Source organism: Zophobas morio, unplaced genomic scaffold (assembly GCF_036711695.1).
Source record: "Zophobas morio isolate AGI-343-1 ecotype UQ-CSIRO unplaced genomic scaffold, CSIRO_AGI_Zmor_V1 ptg000011l, whole genome shotgun sequence".
Lineage (NCBI taxonomy): Eukaryota > Metazoa > Arthropoda > Insecta > Coleoptera > Tenebrionidae > Zophobas > Zophobas morio.
Window position 1 is genome coordinate 11,370,275 of NW_026972116.1, and position 24,400 is coordinate 11,394,674.

Consider the following 24,400-nt stretch of genomic DNA (forward strand, 5'->3'; position numbering starts at 1 on the left):
TCTTCGGTGACAGTTGACACATGGGAAATAAGTGATTTTTGCAGGGTTGCGGTGTCTTCTATATTTGTGTTATCGTGTTTCAGCTTTTAGGACTGACGGTTCCTCTGATGGTTCGCCTGATGAAATTTTCGTGTCCGCTGCATGCGCTTTAGCAAAAAACTTCCCACGTTAATTGTTGCGGAATGGCTTCAGCGGTTGTCATTAAAAAATTATACGGCTTGTCTCTTGTGAAATCTTTCTCGGATTTTGTTACTGTGGGCGATGCGAACATGCAATTATGATACGTAAATTACTCGCTGCGACGACATGATGAAATTATGAATAGCTTCGCAGATAACTAAACGTAAATTCAATAGCGTAGTGTTTTACTTTGGTCCAAGTAGTTACACATTAAGAACAGTAAAAACGTAAAGAGGTTCATGGTTGTCGTCCTCATACCACCACTTATTTTAATGATGGGGTAGTTAAAAAAAAAATAGAGATAATAAAAATTGAAGACGGATTCATAAACCACATGTGAAGGAATATCTTACGTATTTACTAATGTAAATTTTGGAAATGACGTTATCCTGTTGTTGGTCGGGATGTTTAACTAAATTTTGGTTAGCGTTTTACCATCTACATGATATTCATAATGCACATTTTAAATTTGACAATAATCGGACCACTAGCTTCGGGACAGGCGGCAAACAAACAGATGATTTTTTCGTACTCTAGGAGTCATGAAACGTCGAGAAAACATTAAAATAGCCAGTCATCCAGTAGACTCGATTACAATATTCCTTGGCCTACGCAGGATGTAACAATTATCAAATTTTAATGAATTTACCACGTAATTCACTTTCTTCTTAAAAATTTGCCTTCGTTGGATCTAAAATGACTTATTTATGATAAACAACATATTTAACTGAATTTACAACAATTACTGGACGTATTGGTCCCCAGCTTCGATAGATAAATTAACTTTCAACGAAACATTTCCATAGTCTTGTATAATTCTCTTTAATTGTATCAACTGATCGTACAACTACAACAACGAAATGTTCTGATATTTTCCTCAAATAAACTCTGAATGCCCGACCTCATTAGACCAATCTTCAATGGAGTCCACTTTCAGAATCACCCCTCCTAGGTCCTTTCACAATAAAACGGCTTTAATTGAACTAAACGCACTTATAGAGCTGCAATTTTTGCACTTCATTGTTCTTTTGCTTTTCAGAGACCATTTATTAGTGCACCAGACTTGAGCAAATACTTTTATATTAGATTAATCAACTTTGCTCTTAGCCTGAGAACATCTAAGTGTCTTCTTAACCAATTTATAACACTTGCAATAGTGTAACAAAAGTTTCGTAATTGCTTTTTAATCATTGTACTCTCCAAAGTTTCTCTCTTTTACAAAGACCGGTTTCCGCCCTTCTCGCCCTCTACACCTGTTCGTCTTAAGCCACTTATACATCTACACCTTCAAAGGTGAATTTAGATTCACCTGTACGTGTCAATGGGCTGTCGCTTCAAATCCATGTTATCAGCAAACTGATAGGGGTTCCGGCAACCAGTAAATCAGCGCCTGTCTTGACGGCTACCCTCAGCCAGTTCAAATCCGATTTGTCGGGACGTCATCATCGGACACGTCGTTATTTCCCCCTAAATTGAAACATTGGACATGTGCAAAATAGGCGGCAGTTTTATCAGCGTGAAGGTTTATGGAAGAAGTTAACTTCTTGACACAAAATAGAGGCACACACGCGATCACATGATTTATGCGCTACTCTTTACATCTTTATGGAACGGCATGAAGTGAACAGCGAAACATCGTAGATAAAACCGTTTACTTACATGCTGTTGCCGTCGGTATAAACGGTTCCGTTTCATCGGATAAACATACATTTAGCTTCAATATAAGCAACAGACTTTTCTTCAGAAGTGGTCGGGGCTTGATCGTAAAAACTGGAAACGGAAGCCCCATTTATAAAATGATACAAATTCGAAAATTTTTAATCGTGGAGTAAACGGGAAAAGCGAGGCGTGTCTGGCAATACCCTGCTGTTGCTGCTGTGAATAATTGGAATATAACAGCAATACAAGTTGTATGTATGTATGTAACTGTTTATTTCTTTCCCATTCGGGACTTGAAAGAAGTCCGGTTTACATTTTTCCCTTAATATATCTATACATGTACAAATATATATCAATTAAACATATTTTAACTTAAACTAATATTCTTTCTCTAAATGCTTCCTTATTTTCGTTTCTTTTCTAATATCATTTTCATCCATTCCAGACCATCACCTGTTTCGTTCAATAGCTCATTCCTATCTTTCTCGACTTCCCGTAACTCTTCACAATCCTTTAGCCAGTGTTCAATCGTCTCCGGAAATTCCCTACATAATCCGCATCTTCTATCCTCTTCCTCTTTCCAGTAACAGTTTTCTCCTTCTTCATTTCCCACCCTAAATCTGGCTATTGTCTTTCTGTCTTCATTCTTTCTCCCTCTTATTAGATACTCCGGTAATTTTAGACCTCCTATTATTTCTCCATATTTTGGATTATATCTGGACTCTGCTATTTTTTTTCCTTTGCTCTTTTCTTTGTAACTCTTCATCTAGATTTAAAATTTCCTTCCTGGGCTCTGCTCCCTCTATCCTTTTTCTCTCTACTTCTTCTGCCGTTTGACCTCTTACTTCGTAAAATTCTCTTCTTTCTTCCGCTGTCTTCTTATAATTTACCCTTATCTCTTCCCACATTTCTTTCATTATTTTGCATTCAACGTTCTGCCTGATCTTCTCTTCAAATTTCATTGCCCTTCGTGCTGCTTCTATTCTTAGTTTTTCTCTCTTCGTTTCCTCTAATACAATGTACTCTGGTGTCTCTTTTTCCAACCCTAACGTCCATTTCAAATACTTTGCCTGTACTCGTTCTAGACTCTCCCTTTCCTTCCATCCCCAGATTTCAGCACCGTACATAATAACACTTTTTATTAAGCTGTCGAAGAGCCATATTCTTCTAACGAAATCGTTCTTCAACCTTCTCTCTGCCAGTCCCCATACCGCCTTCAACAATCTATTTGCCTTCTTTACTGTATTTTCCAAATGTTGGGTTCTTCTTCCATTTCTTTGAAATGTATACCCTAAATATTTAAACGTCGCTACTTCTTCTATCGTCTTTTCTTCCCATTGCCAAACCTCTTTCTTACTTCTCCCTACCGCCTTTCTGAAAACCATCATTTTCGTTTTTTCTACATTCATTTGCAGTTCTCTCCTTCTTACAAATGTTTGTAGGGTTTTCATCATCTCTCTTATTTCTTTACCCGTTTTTGCCAGTAGGACGATATCGTCTGCATACTGTAGTGACCAGATTTTTGTTTTCCCTAAAGTGACCCCTCCCATCTGTGCCTTCCTAAGATTTTCTTCTAATTTTGCTATATACAAGGAAAAGAGCGTTGGACTTAATGGACATCCTTGCCTAACTCCTTTCTTCGTCCAGAAATTCATCGACGTTTCTCCATTAACTCTGATTCTATTTTCTGTCTCTCTGTAGATTTCTCTAATTCTCTCTATTAGTGTTTTACTGATGCCCATGTCTTTCATTATCTGCCATAGTCTTTCCCTATTAACCATATCAAAAGCCGCTTTCAAATCTACAAAGAGCGCGTATACCTTTCCTCCTTTTTCGTTTAATTCCCTCCTTACTATGTGATCCAGGGTCGCTATGCATTCGATTGTTCCTCTTCCCTTTCTAAATCCCATTTGCACCTCTGGTAGCAGTTGTTTTTCCTCTATATCCCTTTCCAACTTATGTTGTAAAATGGAACTGTAGATCTTGTAAGTTGTATTCAACAACGTAATTCCTCTATAGTTTTCTACTTTTTCTCTGTTTCCTTTCTTGTGCAGGGGACTGATTAACCCCACTCTCCATTCTTCTGGTAACCCTTCTCCTTTCCAGATCTTATCTAACATTTTCGTGAGTCCCTCAACTATATTCTCTGTTGCGTAAATCCAGTGTTCGTTCTGAATGCCGTCTATTCCTGCAGCTTTTCCTTTCTTCATTTTCCCTATTACTCTTATCACCTCTTCCTTCCCTATTTCTTCCCTTTCTTCTATTGTGCCTGTTTCCTGTCTATTTACTTCTGTCTTCTGTTCTTCGTTAGTTTCTGCGCCTTCTAAAATTCTTATAAAATATTCCCGCCATTCTTCTATCTTGATGTTCTTACTTGGTCCCGTTTTTATCTTCCTTTCTTGGTTTATATATTTCCATGCTTCCGCTTCCGTTCTAATACAATACAAGTTTTTACCTATGATTGAATTTCAGGAATGTTTAACGATAATGAGCCACAAACACATTAAGCTGCATTAATTTTGAACGGATTTGATACAAGCTTAATGAATTAAAATTACAATTGATAAAATTCTGTTTTGATATTTTCAATACATAATTTTAGCACTGCTCAGTACTGGATTTGGAAGTTCTACTTGTAGTAAAAAAACATTTTCATAACAGATGGCGCCATTGTCGCACCAGTTAAATTCATTTTCGTAGCGCTTGCGTAGATGGCGTTTTTTATTATTGAATTGCGTTGACAAAAGGAAACGTTAATAGTGACATCAATTCGTTTTCTCCTGAAATATGTGCTAAAGATATTTCTAGCGTCGCTGCTTACTAATTATCGTGTTCATCCAGAAACTAATTTTTTCATGTCTAGATAAAACTTCATTTTTGCCCGGCTCCTTTGTTCTCAGTTTATATTATGCCAAAACTGGCGGTGGAGTTTAATGAATGCTTGCGTAAATTTAAGTTCAGAAAACAACTTTCATGTACATAACCAGAAGGTAAAAGAGATGAAATGCAGTAGATGAACAATTCCTCAAACAAACAAATCATCGCTACACAGAGGTGGAATGTCCTAAGTATACAATTTCGAAAAGCCTGCACCATCAGTCATCGCACGAAAAGAAAATATTGTGGATGTTCAAGTCCTTCTAAAGACCCACTACCATATTGCTCTATTCCACGTACTCATAACTTACTGACATTGAATACAACTTTTATATGATCTGAACTGATTCTTCTAACACGATGGAATATTACGAAAAAGAAAAAAAAGAATAATGTAATAATATCATCAGGTTTAAATATAAATACCATATAATCGAAAAAAAAAACTTGTCAAGTGTGCTTTGGATTGTTTTTGTTAAATTTCCAATATTGGCGATTCTGTTATTACGTTATTATGTTACGTTTTCTCGACCTTTCATGACCCCTACAGTACGAAGAAATACGTCTCCCGTTTCCCTCTGTCTGTCTGTCTGTCTGTCCGTCTGTCTACCGTCCCGGATTTGTATTACGACAGTATGTTGTCTAATCATCCCCACCAACAACGTGATGACATCCCCGCAAAATTTTGTATAATTAATATATCGTAAATTTTATAAAATATTATACTCCCACACTTGTGTTGTGTGAATCTACCCTGCGTTTGACAATCAGAAATAATGATACTGCCAACATTTTTTTCTATTCCAACGCACACGTGACACGTTTTTTCTATCATATGGTATTAATGAGTTCTAACATTGCATAGAAAATCTTATTAATCAACATTTACAAGAATAAGCGGTAAAATTAAGAGAAAATACCTGCTTAAACAAAATGTTTGCAAACATAAAAACACAAAGGGACATGGTTTTAAACTCATTGGATTCGCAAACGAAATATAAATGAAAATAGAAGGTGCGCTGTTCCGATACAAAGACCTCCACAAAGTAACTTGGAGGTCACCAAATAGCAATACCGAAAATCGATGGCCAAAACAACCTACAAAATGTTTGAAATTATACATCCATAAAGACGCGAAGTGGTACAAATCCCTCTACGACGAGCAGATCACGCAGAGAGCCGCAATTCCTGTACACCCATGACGAGAACGCAGCCGCGAGCGACGCACTTATCCCCGCCCAGCGAAACTGCAGGTTGCGTCAAATATCGCAGTTGCATCCCCGAAATGAAGCCAAAACGAAAATCGAGAATGCGGCAGAAAAGTCCCAAATGCAGAAAGAAAAAAGGGCATGTGTATTTAGTTCAGAGGATCAACAAGAAGTTTTAATGCTATAGAGGTGAGAAATGTGTACCAGGAAGCAAAAACAGAATGTAGAATTTGCCAAAAAATGGTATTTTGCAAAAACAAAGAAGGACTTTGTGGGAGCAGTTCAAGAAATGGCGAAGAAATGGAAACAGCACTTTGAAATGATCCTAAACAATGAAAAGCAGGAAAATTACAAAAAAAAATATTGATTAAGCGCCAGCCAGAATGAAGAAGCTCCAACAAAAAAGAACTAAATGAGGTTATTAAGAAACTAAAAAACAATAAAACTGCGAGAGCAAAGGGGATAATACATGAACTTATTAAAACCAACAGAGCGAGCAAGAACAAAGAAAGAACTAGGATATAACCAGAGGATCAGAAAAGGCTGCAAAAAAATTGAACTAGAAATCAATGAAGAAAAGTTATGTAGATAACGTTATCTACCCAGGGGTGACTATAAATAGTAAAAATGAAGAAGACAGTGAAATCAACTGCAGAATAAAGAAAGGAAGCAGTAGTACAGAAGCGGTCACGAAACTGCTAAAATCTAAACAGAACTGTTGAAAGACTACTAGAAACAAGAGCCGCGAAGAAAATGCTGAAAGTGGAGCTGAGGGGGAAAGAAGAAAAGGACGGCCAAAAAGACAGTGTATAGAATGATGCAGTAGAAGAAGATCCAGATAAGTTAAATAGTAGAGACTGGAAGAGAAAAACCGCAAACAAGGAAGAATTGAGAAAAATTGGCAAAGATCATGTTATATTGTATTTCTTTTCGTGTTTTCTGCAACAAATCTAAATCCAACGACAACACTGACCAATGGATATTTTGTTCTTCAGCTTATCAGTTATTAAAATATTCTTCAAGGTATTTTATTGTTTCGTGCGTATTATGAGCTGTGACTCTATCCTGCTGAAGCCTCAAATTAATTGCTTCAAAGTGCAATTAGTTCATTATACCCCTACCAGAGACAGCTAACCGCGGTCTCACTTTTAATGGCTGCAAAATGCGACGTTTGGCATTCGTGAACTAAACTATCAGTGGCATTTCGATTAAAAGGATCGAGGACAAAAGTTGAATTTTTAAACTTTAATAATTCATTCATAGATAAGTAGATAAGACTTGCTTGATGTAGCGCAGATTCATGCCGGTTCAGTGGATGTACAATTGGAAGAAAGGAAATCTCTGGTCGAACTGAACGACTAAACCCGTTCAATCCGACCTGGAGATTTCCTTTCTTTCATTTCTTTATTCAGGAAATTTTAAACCTTGCCTAAAATTATCGGTATTCGGTATCAACGGAATTTTACAACATGTGTGAAGACGTATTGTTTGTTCTACAAAACATTTATTTTAAATTCGCAGAATGTCTGGGAATATACGTACTAGGGCGCTTAACGTTAGATTATTTACGGGCAATAAATCCACCAAAACTTTTTTCCAGCGCCTGAAACAGTGTGAAAATTTGGTCTACTGTACTTCCGGAGATTTATAGGGTCATTAGTATTTTAAAAATTTGGCAGCGAAATGAAATAAACGTTTAAATCGTTTCTATTGAAAAAAAATTCTGGTGACATTATAGCGAAACACAAAAACGATATTCGTATTATTATTTTTCTCCCTGAGAAATTTATTTCAACCTTTTAAGAACACGAAATTTAAATTTGACAAGGAGGTATCTCCTTTTAATAACTAAAACTAAAGAAAAATGGTGATATCAATCCATTTTACTTTAGTTTTGTAAAGTTTAAATTTTGAACGTAAACATTGACCATCTGCAGCATTCCATTAGCCATCATGATGCACTGATCACACGACACATCACTCCTGCAAAACCAGCGAAACTCTATCTCGGAATTCAATCTAGCCGAAGCAATTTTACGGCTAAACAAGGCATTAAGGGATCGTCCGTTAAGATAACACTGACATTGATATTCTATTTGCGTAGGTATGCTATACATACTATATAAACGTGGATAATTAAACCAATCACAGGTGGACTAAGCAATCAACGCCACACACGTTCGCTTGAGTAAATACTAGGATCCTGCTACATATAATTTACTCCATCAAAGTTGTCCATTTGAATTAAACATGTTATCAACAGCGATCTAGCTTAAATGAATTTGTGTTAATCTGCTATGATTATTCATGAATATAAACGCATGAAGCAAAATTAAACATTGAGTTCGGAGATAATCATTACAGTGTTTAGTTCGCTACTCACTCATTAACTCTATGCTTAAAAAATTAATATTCACTTAAGCCAACACTAAGTCAATTTTACTGTATAATTTTATGGTTCTTGAACAACGGTGGCACTTCGCTATTTTTATGAGCCATATTAAATCACTCAGCGCCTGTTAATAAAGTCTTTTGCAAGACAGGTATCTCTGTACTGACGTTTAGATTCAAACCGTTCATTAATGGACGTGCTTCCAATAATTATATACTCTTTATGGAAAATATATCATATGGACTGTCTAACGCTTAGCTAACGATTATAATAATAGGGCTAGTTTAAATATTTTGATGACAAATCTGTTACTAATGTTAATCAAAATACAGTAAATGAAGCTCAGAAAACCTTATTTTCTACTTCTAACTAACTTCCCTTTCTATTTCACCAATACTACAAATCACCAAATCTCACTTGGACCATATCTAATTGACTTGCGAATTTGAGAAAGTCAGTTTATTCTAACGACGAGCCCCTAATAGACCAATGACTATTGCAATCTGCAAAAAAAAAACAGTACAAAAAAGTGTTTTTGGCCCTGAACGTTTCTGAATTTTTTTTAGCATATCATTTGTCCTGTATTATTTTTATGCTGTATTGTTCTTTTAGCTTGCGTGCAAACATGAAGCAATGAGTAAACACCAAATTGCAGTTAACATGGAGATATTTTTTCCAATATTAACGTTTTTTCTAGTTTGCACAGAAAATATAAAACGCGTTACCTGAATTTTAGATCCGTTGTTGTCACGAACAATTAAAATCGTTCAAACTCTTGATGAGTGTTTAATGAAAACAGTTATAAAATATCCAGTTTCGGAAAATATTGGTTTTAAAACTAAAATGTTTTTCTCTGAATTCAGATGATCTTCATGTCTGCACAAAATGATTAATGACTGCACCAGTAATTAGTAATTTATAGCAGACATATTTTAATTTTATACGGGCAATTGATCATAAATTTTTATATGTTGTTAACTCCCCTATAAATAACGTAAATTATGAACAATGCACATCCGCCCCAACTGCCGCACTAATTTCCTACTTCTCATCGGTTAGTTAAGTTTTCTTTTTATTACTTGTCATTAGATGCGCACCTGCCTAGTTACACTTTTACAAAGCTTGTGCACACAAAGAATAACAGCTCCCCGCGTTGATTGATAATTAGTAGTTGTATGTACATGCGCTGGTTAATTTAAGTTTCTTCCGACAAAAACCTTTCTTTATAATTTACTGTCCTGTTTCCCGCTTTAATTCCATCAATTTATGTGAACCGAGATAGACATGTCATCCCATGCTATTGTCTCTTTGCTTGTATTAAGTTTGTTCTTTGTTTGGATAGGCAAAGAAGCGCATTCTAGTAATTAATGGCAGCTACCATGAATTTAAAGTGGTGGTGGTGGTGGTGGTCCCCTGGCTCTACCCGTCTACAAACAGTTCAGAACTTTAGTCTTGCTTAACAGGACTTCATATGTTATCATATCAATTTCTCGTAAAGATCAGTGAAACTGTGATCGCTATATTGTATCTGGTTGTTTTAATAATTTCGTGAATTAAGGTGGTCTTAGCCAAGCAAACTTGGCGGTTCGATAAAAAGCGTAAATTATTAATGGAGGTTTACTAGCCCAGAAAATTAAATTGACAGGAGAAAATCGGAAGTTGTAATGAAATTTTTACTATTAAAGTATAGTGTTACACATCTTGAAGAGCAGTTTCTAAATAACTTCACCATCTAAGTGGACCATATTGTTTTTCTATTAACGTTGAATGACTTTTAACCCCGCGCCGTTCTAAAAATCGAGAATCATCGTCTCAATGTAGTCAATAATTCTTTAAGAATAAAAATAAGTAACAATGACAATATCGCCATGGTGTTGTTGGTCAGTGAACCATTTTTTGCACTTCCAGTCAATACGCCGCTGGTAAGTTTAGTTCGCGACGGACTGAAGAAACTCATTCAATAAAAGAGTTACGCTGAAAAGACTCCATTTTTGAGACAAAGTTTGCAAGATTTTACAGCTGTGTTTAGTGGAACATTTACGATGGAAACGAAATAATTTAGTAATATAAGTAGTACATCAATTTTTAAAGTTTGATGGACCAGGTTTATGGAAGGTGGTGGTGTATGATTCCATTTTTAGATTCTTTTTAAATAAGTTAGTTAGATCGTGTCTTGTCGAACCGTTTTTAATTATAAATATCTAAAACGGAATGCTTTTTATTAATTTGGGACCTCACACAAGCAGTGAACTTTCCATCACATTTTGTAAAAAGACTTATTAGACAATAAATATAGAAAATTTAGGACACAGTGTGATTACTGCATGCATATGTTGAAAATTACGATGCACTGATGATCATCAGTTTAAATTTTCATCCCTTCCTTTATTTTTTTAATAAACGAATGCATGAAATTAGGAATTATTGAAATTGGGACTACAAGTGGACCCACTTTCAGGATACGACAATATTAAATGGAAGCTGGAGTACTTTAAGTCCATATTTATTTGATTTCCCCTAAAACTCATTTTGTTATGAATACTGCTATATATATTTATCCACAGAGTGTTTACGAAGTAGGCGGTAAAAATTCCTTGAATTATTTGAAGATTTTTTTGTCCTTGGGTCATTTTCAGAAAGACACTTTATTGGATACAGGGCGATAAAAGCTTTTCGAAAAAAAAATTGCTTTATTAAGTCATAGGAGTATTACATTTAAAGATTCTAAGTCTACAAAAACCGCTGATAATGACTACCATCAGCTCAAATCTTGTCTTCATTGGCTGACCAAGTTTTTCAGAAATGTCAGGGTTGTTATTCATTGCATTTTTAATTTGCCTTACTTTTATCGCCCCGTACCTCTTCTAACTCAAGCGTCTTTTCGAAAATCATTCAGAAAAAAAAACTTAAAATAGTCCATAAAATAACCCCCTGAATTTTTATAAGTAAGCACCTTGTATAAAGATTTCAAATTTGAAACATGTCATCTCAAATGTCACAAGATTGGAAAAAGTACTCTAAAGTTGTTCCGCGAAAACTTCCCTCTTCCCGAACAAAATATGTAAATACAGTTTCTTATATGTATAATGAATAATATACAGGGTTAGTCACGAGAGAATTACTTCTGAAAATTATTTTTACGCAACCCTTGATATTATCTAAATTTATAATGAAATGCCTAATCCATGATTGCTTTGACTTTGGCAGTGTCACTTTAACGTTAATTAATTTTTAACATTTTTTTTTCATCGTTGACTCGCCTCTAGAGCCCCATTGGATCGACGACATACAGTCAGATCAATCTGGGCTATACTGAAGCCGTAAGTGCTCTACCAATGTTATTCGCCGCTAATGTGCATGTGTTAATTCGCCATCTCTGCGTCACCTAGAGCCTCTTCGAAGTGTAAATCTGCAACCTCTGGACTTCTTCGGCCATCCATTTACAAAAAGGCCGTAGCATCCCCCCAAAAGATAACATTTCGCAGCTATTTATCGAGCATATTGGTGCTTTAACTCTTAGAGTTACTGAACTTGAGTCAAAAATTAGCGATTTAACCAGTGAAAACATTATTCTTAAGTCAGAATTTGAGAAACTTAATTTAACGTTGAAGAGCGGTAAAAATTCTGATATACAAATATCTAAGGGGGTAAATAAGGATGAATTAAATGCCAAATTATCGTATGCCGAGTCCTTGGTAAAAAAGTCTCAGAAAACTGTAATTGTGCAGCCTAAAGATAAAACTCAGTCGGTTTCAAAGACTAAATCAGATGTATTAAACGCAATAGATCCTCTTAATTCTTCTTTAGATATTATTGGGAGAGTAAAACCACTCAAGGATGGGGGACTGCTGCTTGGGTGTGAAAATACTAAATCGTTCAAACAAATTGCTAAAGGTAAGTTTGCTGATGACTATGAAATTCGTGAAGTTAAAAGTATAAGACCAACAATTAGAATAACTGGTTTTTCAGATGATATTGATGAGGAGAACTTCTTGTTATACCTTAAAAAACAAAATGAGTCTATTTTTGATGTTAATTCGAGTGTTAATTTGTTAAAACTGAGCTGTACAAAAAGAAATAATACTGTATATCAAGCCTTAATTGAAGTCGATTTGTACACATATAAAAGAGCATTGGGCGTGGGTCACTGTCTTATTGGTCTCGATGGTTGTTCCATCTATGATGCTGTCGAAGTAACTAGGTGTTACAATTGCAACAACTACGGTCATGCATCGAAAAATTGTAAAAATAAAACTAGCTGCCCAAAATGTGCCGGAGAGCATAAACTTGTTGATTGTCGGTCTGATAGTTTTAAATGTTGCAACTGCTCCAAATATTTAGAAAGTTTAGCGACAGATGAATTTGAAGTTTCTGATGTTACGTATGATCATGCGGCTTGGGACTATAAACAATGTACGTTATTTAGAAAAACCATGGATAAAATCAAGTGCGACATTTTCGGCTCCGCCATATAGCAATCATTGGAGGATCCCACTTTATTAGGTACCGTTTCAACTAATAATAATTCTACTGCTTCGATCACTTTACTATCTTCGTTATCAATCTATTACCAAAATGCCCGAGGTATAAACTCAAAACTAGTCGAACTTTTCAATTCTTTACTAACTTGTAATTTTGAGCTCATAATTCTCACTGAAACGTGGCTTACTGATTCTGTGGCTAATTCAGAATTTTGTCCTGACAATTTTGAGATATACAGATCTGATCGTAAATTTAATAAAACTACTCTTACCAGAGGTGGTGGGGTTCTGATAGCAATGCGCAAATATTTCTCTGTTTTGCAGATTGATCTGTCCCCGCATGGTTTTGATGAGTTGCATTTAATTGACATTGTGGGGGTAAAACTTACATATAGATATGTCTCTTTCTACATTTTGGTAATTTATGTTCCACCCAAGTCATCTGTTGATGATTATATCTCATTATTTAATTTGCTCGGTAATCTTGCTGATTTATGGAATGATCGTGTGGTTATCATAGGTGACTTTAACATTGCTGAATATCATATTGGTTTAGAGAACAATATTGTTGGTAATAACAAGTTGTCTGCCCTAAGCACTTTTTTAAATCTTAATAACTATTGTCAGTTTAATACTATTATGAACACTAATGGCAGACTTTTAGATTTGATTCTTTCTAATTATGAGTGCTCTGTTAATGGTTGTCATGATTATCTTTTGCCAGAAGACAGTCATCATCCTTCTCTGGTAATTACCATAGATACTCATCAAGGAAAAAGTAAGATTTTAGGTAATTCTGAAATATTAGTTAAACGGTGGAACTTTCGGAAAGCTGATTATCCCAACCTTTATCACCATCTTGGGCAAATTAATTGGTCGTTTTTAAATGGAGTTAATGATCCGAATACTGCATGTACTTTATTCTACAATAAACTTATTAACATCCTTGATATTTATGTGCCCAAGACTCGTAACATTCGTCATAGCCCCTTCCCGCCTTGGTTCACATTTAACATTATTAATAAAATCAAATTTAAATGGAAACTTTGGTCTAGGTATAAACGAAGTAAAAGTTTAGAGGATCTTTTGAATTTCAAATCTGTACGTTCCGAAATAAAACGTGATGTCAAAATTGCCTATCGTGATTACATCTGCGATTTGGAAAATAACATAAAAGCCAATCCTAATAAATTCTGGACACATATAAGCAGACTTAAAAAACAAGGGGGTATACCGTCCCAAATGAGTTATAATAACAAGGTACTCTGTAATCCTGCAGATATAGTAAATGCATTTGCAACCCATTTTAGTTCAGGTTACACTGACTGTAAAGCCACAAATTTGAATGAATTCGTATGTGACTCTTACAATGATCTTATACAATTCAACACGATAAGTGAAGCAGATGTGTTTAAAGCGCTAAAAATTAAGTGTAACTTAACGAGTGGTCACGATAATATTCCGGGTTTTTTATTATCTGATTGTGCTTCGGTGCTTTCTCATCCCTTATCAGTCATCTTTAATTTAATAATAAATTCTGCCATCTTTCCCGATATCTGGAAACATTCTATTATTTCTCCAATTTTTAAGAAAGGGAGTAGAAATACAATTGAGAATTACAGGCCCATTTCGCTAATTTGTAACTTTGCCAAAGTTTTTGAATTTGTTTTACATAAATTTTTGTTATTTAATGTTCGTAGTAAAATATCTGATTGTCAACATGGATTTGTAAGTAACCGTTCCACCATATCTAACCTCTGTGTATTCACACAGTTTGTTTCAGAAAGCTTTGATGCTATGCTTCAGGTTGACGTGGCCTATACTGATTTTTCCAAGGCCTTCGACAAACTTAATCATGCTATTTTGCTGGTTAAATTAAGTAATTTTGGGTTTTCTGCTTCATTACTTTCATTGTTTAAATCGTATTTATCCAATAGGACTCAGTGCGTTAAATATAATGGTCATGTGTCAGATAGTATTTCTGTCTTGTCTGGAGTGCCTCAGGGTTCGGTTCTTGGACCTCTTTTGTTCGTGATTTACATAAATGACATCGCAAAGAGTATTAGTTCAAACATTCTTATGTATGCGGATGATTTAAAAATTTTTAGAACTGTTTCGAGTATTAATGACTGCCGGATGTTACAAGATGATCTGCAGAAATTTCTATGTTGGAGCAATTGTAACTTTCTCCCGGTAAATTTTGACAAATGCTTTATTATGTCATTTACTAACAAAAATATCCAAACCTTGTATCCCTATGATCTCAATAACACCATTTTGACTAGAGTTGATTCTTTCTGTGATTTGGGAGTCACTTTTGATTCCAAACTCTCTTTTGTAAATCACATAAATAATATATGTGCCAATGCTCTCAAATCACTCGGTTTTATACTAAGATGTGGCAGTAGTTTTAGTGACTTTGATTGTTTGAAAATTTTATATTTTGCTTATGTGCGATCCAAGCTTGAATATGCAAGTGTTGTTTGGTCTCCATTTTCTCGGATTCATATAGACACATTGGAGAAGATTCAACGACGTTTTTTGAAGTACTTAGCTTTTAGGGCGGATGGTGTTTATCCACCAAGGGGTTCGTCCCATATTACTCTTTTAAATAAATTTGGGTTTAGAGATTTACATTGCAGACGGACTATTGCATCGTTGAATTTTTTAAAAAAGTTGGTTCATTTTCATATTGATTGTCCGGATCTTTTGAGTCGATTATATTTGCTTGTCCCCAGATTGTCATCTCGTTCTCATGATTGCTTCTATTTGCCTACTCCTCGCTTAAACGTTGTAAAACACTCACCTATATACGAGATGTGTACTTTATACAATTCGGAACAGAATGCATTTGATATATTTAAATAAATAGGTTTTTTCTTTGTATATGTAGCTACATTCAGTCTGTTTAACTTTGCCTTCGTGGGTTCAGCTGTTGGTCATATATTTTGCTAAGGTGGTCAGTAATTGGGCTATTGCCTGTTGACCATCACTGACATAATAATAATAATAATAATAATAATAATAATAATAAAATGGCCACACATTTTCAACAGATTAGTAGTTAAATTATTTACTTACTTGTTTGAGTTTGTGTTGTAACATTTGAATAAAATGCCGTAAAAGGAATTTTTAGAAATAATTTTCTCGTGATTAATCGGTTGCAAAAGATCAAGAGGCACACTGGTAAATTTATTAACGGCGCCGGAGGAGATTTCCGACTGGCTGCGGTACCACCATGGACACTCGCGTAACCTCCTTTTCCACAATTGTCAAAATGAGACTGTCAAACTCAAAGCAATCATGGATTAAGCATTTTATTTTAAATTCAGTTAGTATCAAATGGTACATGGCATTCGTATTTTGGGTTGCGTAAAAATAATTTTCAGAAGTAATTCTCTCGTGACTAACCCTGTATATATATAAAAAATTTAATTGTACAATTTTTTCTTACGGTAACCCCTGTAAGTTGAAAAGAAAATAGATATGGATGATAAAACTACAAAAAAACAGCATGCTAGACGTACATTTCAAACCTCCCAAAATTTCAGGAAAATAGCGTCGTTTTTTATTTATTTAATTAGTTAAATATGTTGCTAGTTCCATTAATTTTTTAAGAAATCCAAATAATTCTTAAAATATGGATGCTTTCATAGACCCCGAGTTTACACGTCAGATAGAATTTATCTAGATAAATTTTAAGATGGCGTCATCAATTTTGTGGAGGGAATAAAGTTGCTCCAACATTTTCAACAATTTTCAATTCGAACCAAGTTTAAATCACAAAAATTTCAAAATTTCGTTCGAAAATATACACACTTTCAAAAATTGTACAATGGTTATTTTTTTACTTTCACTGTTGAATTGTTGTACAGGGTTTCCATAAATGATTATAGGGTCGAAGTAGACTTTACTAAATGCCCAAGAATGCACGACATATACTATACGCCAAACAAACAAATAGAAACAAATTTATTGTAGTTAAACATCACAGTTAATGTTGAAAATGTTCTGCAATCCTTTCGTCAATACCCATTGTTCAATTTCATGTTGCAGCAGGAACTCCTTTCTGCTAAGGAAATATTGTCAAAAAATTATTAAATCACGTATTTGGCCAGATATTAACAATAAAAGTATTTAATAAACCATTTTCACGGTCTTCGTTTCCTAGCACAAAAACAAGATTTTCGTACGCAAGCACCAAGAGTCTTAAAATCGACTGTTTTGTTGTTTTGAGTTTGGATGAATGAGAATTACTGTTATTCACACTTGAAAAACGTTAAAACAATAAAAACAAATGACAAGGTGCAAATAACATTAATGACAAGTGAGAACGGTCGTAATGAGGCATAACTTCAGTGAAGTGGGATTTTTAAATCCATGACCAACTACGTCCTTAGAATTATTTATAAAAACCCTGTATATATTAGTCTAAAATATACAGTTAAAAATAGTTTCATAAAAAACAAGTATTTTATGCTTGGGAAGTGAAAATATTATTGTATTTATTATTTTAGAGATTGTTGTAGAGCTTTTTTTCTAAATTCATTAACGTATCATACTTTAATCACCCATACTCCGCCACTGCCTTTGACTCAAAGGCATTGTGTTATGAAAACCCTCTCTGTTAACTTATTTATACATATTTGATCTGGCGCGGAGTGTGGAGAAATCGGGTGAACGGTGAAACGATTGCTCCAAAAGTAAAAGTATGAATACTTAGATAAAGTGCAAGACGGTGCCTATTCTAGTGAGTTTTCACATTGAAAAATGTCCCAATCAACCCCTCAGCAAGGATACGTATCGCGTTAATAATACATTTTTACAGCACAGCAACACCACCACACAGCACACGTTAGGACTGTTATTTGTTCTTATATGAAATGTGATGATACAATTCTTGATGCCTAGGGTAAAAAATCGAGGCCGATTCATAAACCACAAGTATAGCAATATCCTATTCTATACAATTTAAATGGCATTTACTAAACAAAATCAGGGTTACGTAATCAAACTATTGGTGGAGATGGGTAGACAAATTTTGGTTAGTATTTTACCATAGTACACGATATTACTAACATACCTATAAAATTGAACAGCTAAAAAAAATTCAGACTACTTTTTCGTATGTACTGTAGGGTTCATGAAACATTGAGAAAATATTAAAGCAACCATTCGTCTAATGAACCCTTATTACTTACTTATTACAATACTTCCTAAGCTTACACTCGTGAAGTAAAAAATGGTCATCAACAACTTTGACATAAATTAAAAATTTTCTTTTTTTTCAAATGCACGTCTAAAACATGGATTAAACCACTTTATCGATTCACTATTGGCGTCTAAGTTTGTCGAGACGTAAATTCCAATGCAACATCTACAGGTAGCATGCCCATCCTTTAATGAATTTACAATTCCGGACCTGAGATTTACTTAACATTAGAAGCGTAAAAGTTTGCGTTTACTGTCATTTCCAAACTCAGCTAAAGCCCATCATCTGTAATACTTATATTGTACAGGGTTTCTATAAATGATTATAGGGTCGCAGTAGGTCATGTAAACCTGCCGCCTCTTCAATCTGAACGGTACTAAATGCCCAAGGACGCATGACAAAGACCACACACGTGTGTATAATTGGTTGCCTAAATGCTTCTTTTTTTTTAATAAAATTAATTCATTACAATAAAAAGAAACAAATTTATTATGGTTAAACATCACAGCAAATGTTGAAAATGTTCACCATTTTTGTTCAAGGCCCACTGTTCAATTTCATGTTGCCACAGAAACTCCTGACTGCAGAGGAAATTTCGTCAAAGTTGTTTACGGATTCAGTTCAAGTCGTCTCAAATCATCAACAACTTCCTCAGATACCTACTCGATGTCTTCCCCGAGATTTCTCTTTGTTGACACTGTCAGTTCGAACAAATCTGTTGATTACATCTTTAATGTGAGCATCTAACGATGTATCTTGAATTATCAAATCACGGTATTTGGCCAGATATTCTTGCTTACAAGCGGTTACAGCATACACACACTCTTCGTCCCATTGCGATAACAAAACATAACAATAAAAATCTGTTGTTCAACCATTTTCAGAGTGTTCGCTTCCTGGCACCAAAACAAAATTTTCGTACGCGACCACCAGAAGTTTTGAAAACGACTGTTTTGTTGTTTTAAGCTCGATCAACGAGAATTACTGTAATTCACACTTAAAAAAACCTTAATAAAAACGACGACTTTAAATGACAGTTTACAAATGTCGCTAATGACAAGTGAGAACTGTCATACTGAGGCATAATTTCAGCGAAGCGGGATTTTCCAAATCCATGGCCAACTACGCCCTTAGTGATCGTAAACCTGAGTTAATTAACTACTTTCACTTGAAGTATGTATCATTTTTCTTTAGCTGCATTTCACTCCTGTTTTTAACGTTAATTTTTTTTAATATTGTTAGATGAGGTACTGTTTGAATTTTGTAATCTATTTTCATTTTTTACCTACCTATTAGGCAGGATATCTCCCCAAAAACATTAATGTATACACGTACGAAATTTTCGGAATATATATATGTGTTACTAGCCTTACAATGCTACATATCAAAGTCAGTATACTGTTACCTTCCAGAATTTGACGATTGTCAAAAAAAAAGCAGTGATAAAAAATAGTACGTGTACTTTGGGGCTATAGCGTGGAAAATATTGCAATGAAATAATTTTAACGCATTATTATTAAATTTTACATACGTGTCAAGATGGTCGTGAACATGATCTCAAAATTTGTGTGTTTAAATATGATATAGCTTGTGTTTCAGAACCAAGGAAAGTTCTGTATAGCTAGCTTTCTTTTTTTTTTATTTGAAGGCAAATTACCATTTGACTGACTATTAATTTTTTATTATTACATTAATGGCATACTGTGTACCGATCACTTAACATTAACCCAAAACGTCTCCCCACAAATTACACAAACCTCCAATCCCTTTGGGTAGTCTACGTTAAGTCCATTTTGATTAATCTTCAGGACTTTATTTGTGTTACTAATGTACAAAATGCACGTTGTTTCAATTTTGCCTGCAATCATACACCTGATCGCAATTTTCCATGTTTTTATGAGCACGACATTTTGTAATCTCTTTAAAACCTATTTATAATGCAGCACCGATTAATTCAAAATTCTGTATTAAAAAGAAGTCTAGAAACGTTTGTGTGAAGTTTAATAAATAACACTGCAATAGACTTTATGAAATCATATGTAGACGTTTTTAATGTCACCAGTTTTCACTTATGGTAGATTTTGAATGAAATATCCGGGATTTGTGTAGATAAAAGCTGCGTTTTTTTTTTTTTTAAGTTAACTGTAAGCTCATCTGTCAGTGACTACAAATATAAACTTGAAGTTGGTGATAGTGTGGCGTGTAAATATTTCATTATTTTGTCTAAAATTCCTCCTCTGACGTATAAGCAAGCCATAACTCGTAACCTGTACGTCATCCATGCATAATTCATCTGTAATACCCCTAGCTGCAGACGCCTATTCCGTAGCGGCAAACGCCGCCCCCGGTCCTGAAATTTGCTGAATCTATTAAGGGCAAACCGGAAAAGGAAAGGTATATCGAAAGTGAGATTGCACGTGGTGAAATTGAAAGGAACATATACAGACTGTAGAAAAGATATGTATGCAAATTGCAAGCTCGTACCCTGCAGATTATCTGGAGGGTATTAATAAGCACGTGAAGAAATTTATCGAAAATATTATCTTGGACGATAGAAAGGAAACGCTGTTAACATGTAAAGCATGGAAGACTAGCAGACAGCATACGTTATCGAGTTTTTTTCTTAAAGGTTGTTCCTATAACTAATTCATATTCAGATAAAAAAGAGTTGACTACGTGAATACGTGCTCCTTCAATATTAAATTTAAAATATAAATTGGGGTAAAAGTGCATGTTTTATTCAACACTACTGAATCGTTTTTGGAAGATAGATTGGTTTTTCTGATATAATTTAATTCATTCTTTGGTTTCGTTCAAGATTAAAGCACCCCGATATTGATGAGCAGACTTTCAATACTAAACAAAAAGATTATCGTTATTAAAAAAGTTTTATAAGTAAAAGTTCACGGCTTTTGCCCTAATTATATACGCAGTCGCCGAGCCATTATCATTTCATCAGCCAATTTCGTACGAAACCTTTTTAATTATCGATAATGAATTGTCGAAACTTATAAATTAACTTAAGTGTTCACAATCTCATCCCTATTGTTAACCACTTTAATTTAATTTCAGATCAAAATTATACCAACACGAACAAAAAGAAAACAACCTTTTCGAGGTTTCTACGTGGTCTTAAAACGTCTCATCGCAAAGAAAAACACGGAGCAAGTTCTCCGAGGCACGGAAGGGCAGCAACTCGGGGAGTCCCTCAGAGGGTAAGTTCTAACAGACGCAAAACCATCCCTTTGTCGTAAATACGCATTCTGAAAGACACGCTTTTTGTAATTAACTAATTATACTGTTCTTTTATCACTCACTGGGAAGCGAAATCTGTGCTCGGTTGTTGATATAATCTCATGTTTTTTGAGAAATAAGGACGAAAAAAGATTTCCTGTTTTAAAATGCAAATATAATAAGTATTAGGTAATCTGTTTAATCTGTTTAAAATAAAAACGGACCGTAATAGTTCGTATTTTTTGCGATGTATTTGTATGCGACTAAGCTTTGAGAGAAATAAAACTAAAATGAATAATTTAAAAAAAATCGAAGTAGTCGTTTTAGTGAACAGTTTTGGTTGCTTGAAACTGTAAGCTTTATGTGGTGTAATTTTTCAATTTCCAAAGTTAATATATCCAGTATCCAAAACAATTGCGTATTTTTTTCCGGATTTTTAAATTTTTAAAGTATTGATTGTTCGGTGGTGGAAGACTCATTTCCTGTACCATCAAAAAAATGTTTTTGTCCAATTGATAAAACTCATTTGGATATTATCAATTATTTTCAATTTTACAGGCCAATCCATGTAAAAATTGCATATTGAAGTTGCATCTTTTTAAAACACTCCATATATTTTTGCATATTAAAATCGTCATATTATTGGGTCCTCTGTTTCACAGTCGTTACAATAAAACAAGAAATTCCATTTTTCAAAATTCACCTTTTTCTATTTTGTTAAAGTTATCTGTAAGATAACAAAAATTTGTTAGTTACTTTTCCTTAATAAACTTAAAAATTCAACAGTGTTAACACTTATTTATACGGGGTGATACGTTTCTACACCGTACTTTTATTCATTTTTACTCATCAAGCAAATCACCAAGGGGGTAATAATAGGATCATTTAGATACATGCATAAAGTTTATTTGTTATTTATGTAACCTTTCTCTTGTTCTTGGCACTTTTTCTCCTTTTATCTCCTGTTCTGGCAAATATTTTTTTGCAATAAAATGCGACTTTTAAATTCATATCCACTGAAATTGTAAAAGTACGTGGTACCATTCAGAGTATGTTTGCACAGTTTATACCATCTTTAACCTCGCAGAATAATACAGTTTTACTGAATACAAAAATAACGTCCCAACGTCTGATTTCATTACGTTATTTCTTGGAACAACATTCAGCGACAACAAATTAAGGTGCTGTGTTATCGATTTGCCGATCTTGTGCAACGATATAGTGTTGTTTTATTATACTGGTGACATACATGACCTGGCTGATGATAATTTTAAGACGTTAATGACACATCACCCTTAAGTGCCGCTTATTGATTGTGTGGTGTGTTAACGGTAATGTCAGTTCCCTGGCAGTTAATATCAGATAGGATGTCCAGCTAAAATTAGTTTACAATCACCAAAGCAGACGTTACGTGGACATATATTTTTTCAGTTTATCGTTCAGCTTGTACTTTTTGTAAATGATTTTCGTGTAATTAAACCACCCATCCAATTAAATTTTTAGTGGTTTTACTGTGTCCCAAAATCATTTGCAGCGGCTTTGGTCGTTAATTTGTCCACAAAATTGCAACAATATTGATGTTTATATAATTCGGTTTATTTGAATTGGATTTGTTGGTGCTCCCTATAAATGTGTTGCGGACCATCCATCCATTTAAATTTACAATCACAGGCATGCATAAACTAACCAGTGTTGAATCAAATGGCGCACAAAATGAGTTTATTACGTCACGGGCTTGATCCTGCGGCATCACACTTCATTTTTGTTACAGGATTGAAAGAAAAGCAAGAAATACTGTCGCGAATTACCAGCAGCATGTTAGGAATCACATTGAATGCGAAGTAAATTCGCGGTGGAAAATGTCGGTTTTCTTTACGCAGTGTTGCAGCAGTACGGTAAATAAAATTGCATTACTTCCGCGACGTTTGCAGAATACCAAACTCACAAAGGGCGTCAAGAAATGCCAAGTATACACAAGTACGGTGCAATAAAATATGTAAATGTCCTATTTGCCCCTTCTCGCTCAAATAACTAGCCAGACGAAGGCATTTCGTCCCCTTCATAGACAATTTCTTAGAGTGATTGTTATTCCTCCTGGTTCCTTCCGCTTCCAGACCCTCCAGACATCATCTCATCTTATCATACAAAGATTAAAAACTCGAAAAAATTTACTCGGTCTGAAATACGCAGATTAATTGCATGCAATTTACATAGCATAATCTTAATTACGCCGGGCTCTCCGCCGTAATTCATTTTTAAATGCAATTTTGAAGTTATTCTCTGCTCCACTTCATTTCGACTCGAGTCGCACCGTTTCGTCTTTTTACAGCACGGCATTATTTTATTGCCAGTTGACGCCAATTGACAATGGCTTGTAGTACAAGGAAAACAAAAACCGACGTGCGGTTCTAATAAAATACACGTTTTACTGCCAAATACTTCTGGAGGTGTATTCAAAGGGTCGTAAAAAATATTATTTTTTATGTTACGTTTCGGGTATGTAGCTACCGGTGGTGGTTCCTTATTGCATTCCGCCGCTAAAATACAAGCTGCTTCGTGTTGCACGCAACACCACATGTAAATAAAACTTTCATGCGAGTGCGACCACAGACAGTTCACATTTCAGAGACCCACTCTTTCTAGGTTATTTGCATACAATGAAACCGTATCATGTATTTTTAACGTTAATAAAACTTTGTTATTGATGTTATTTTGTCCACTGACCGAGAGAATTTTATATTATGGATGAAATAAGGAAAATTGGACTTTGTAATTTATTTCCGGACTTATTCTATTCATCCAATAAAATGAAACTTCTCCATTTCGTTTTAATTTTATTTAGGAAATATCATCTACAAGGAATAGACTTTTAATACAATAGACTTTTTATTATTTCATTTTATCGATATTTCGCGAGTATAATAAGACTTCAAAAACTACGTTTAATCGAACATATAAATTTCAGTTCACTGATTTGTTGCTGGAAGCAGACTTTTAAACATTTTAACAAATGATAAATTGCAGACAGTGTTCGTTTAGAATTTAAATTCCATGCGACTATGTTTCTATGTACAGACAACTTGAGTTGTTTACTTATTTTTTGCACTTCGTCACCACTGTATAATTTTCCGGGGGAATTAAGGCTTTCGACGTTGTG

The 24,400-nt window shown here is 34.6% G+C and overlaps 1 protein-coding gene across 3 annotated transcripts in view; it reads left to right on the forward strand.

Moving 5' to 3' along the window:
- The window catches only part of LOC135126912 (uncharacterized), a 459,555-nt gene that overhangs the window by 382,888 nt on the left and 52,267 nt on the right, over positions 1 to 24,400 (forward strand). For all 3 annotated transcript variants that reach the window (XM_064053135.1, XM_064053136.1, XM_064053134.1), the window contains one exon: positions 21,082 to 21,224. In XM_064053135.1, the coding sequence (XP_063909205.1) occupies positions 21,082 to 21,224 (143 nt within the window). The remainder of the gene's footprint in view (positions 1 to 21,081; positions 21,225 to 24,400) is intronic.